The 238-nt window shown below is 63.9% G+C and overlaps 1 protein-coding gene across 1 annotated transcript in view; it reads left to right on the top strand.

Moving 5' to 3' along the window:
* Nucleotides 1-3: 3 nt before the first annotated feature.
* The window catches only part of ATG101 (autophagy related 101), a gene marked incomplete at its 5' end in the record, with an annotated part of 659 nt that continues 424 nt past the window's right edge, over nt 4-238 (top strand). Inside the window, one exon of the mRNA XM_008949314.1 lies at nt 4-177. Within this exon, the coding sequence (XP_008947562.1) occupies nt 4-177 (174 nt within the window). The remainder of the gene's footprint in view (nt 178-238) is intronic.

Genomic DNA, 238 nt, shown 5'->3' on the forward strand with positions numbered 1-238 from the left:
TTCCACTACAAGAAGGAAGGGACCTACTCCATCGGCACCGTGGGCACCCAGGACGTGGACTGCGACTTCATCGACTTCGCCTACGTCCGCGTCTCCTCCGAGGAGCTGGACCGGGCCCTGCGCAAGGCCGTGGGGGAGTTCAAGGTAAGGGAGCCCCCCCCCGTGGGGACCGGGCAGAGCCAAAACCAGAAGATTCCCAAGCTAAAAACGGGAGCTTCCCGAGGCAGGAGGGTCAGGG

This window comes from Merops nubicus, unplaced genomic scaffold (genome assembly GCF_000691845.1).
Source record: "Merops nubicus isolate BGI_N331 unplaced genomic scaffold, ASM69184v1 scaffold25950, whole genome shotgun sequence".
NCBI classification, from domain to species: Eukaryota; Metazoa; Chordata; class Aves; order Coraciiformes; family Meropidae; genus Merops; species Merops nubicus.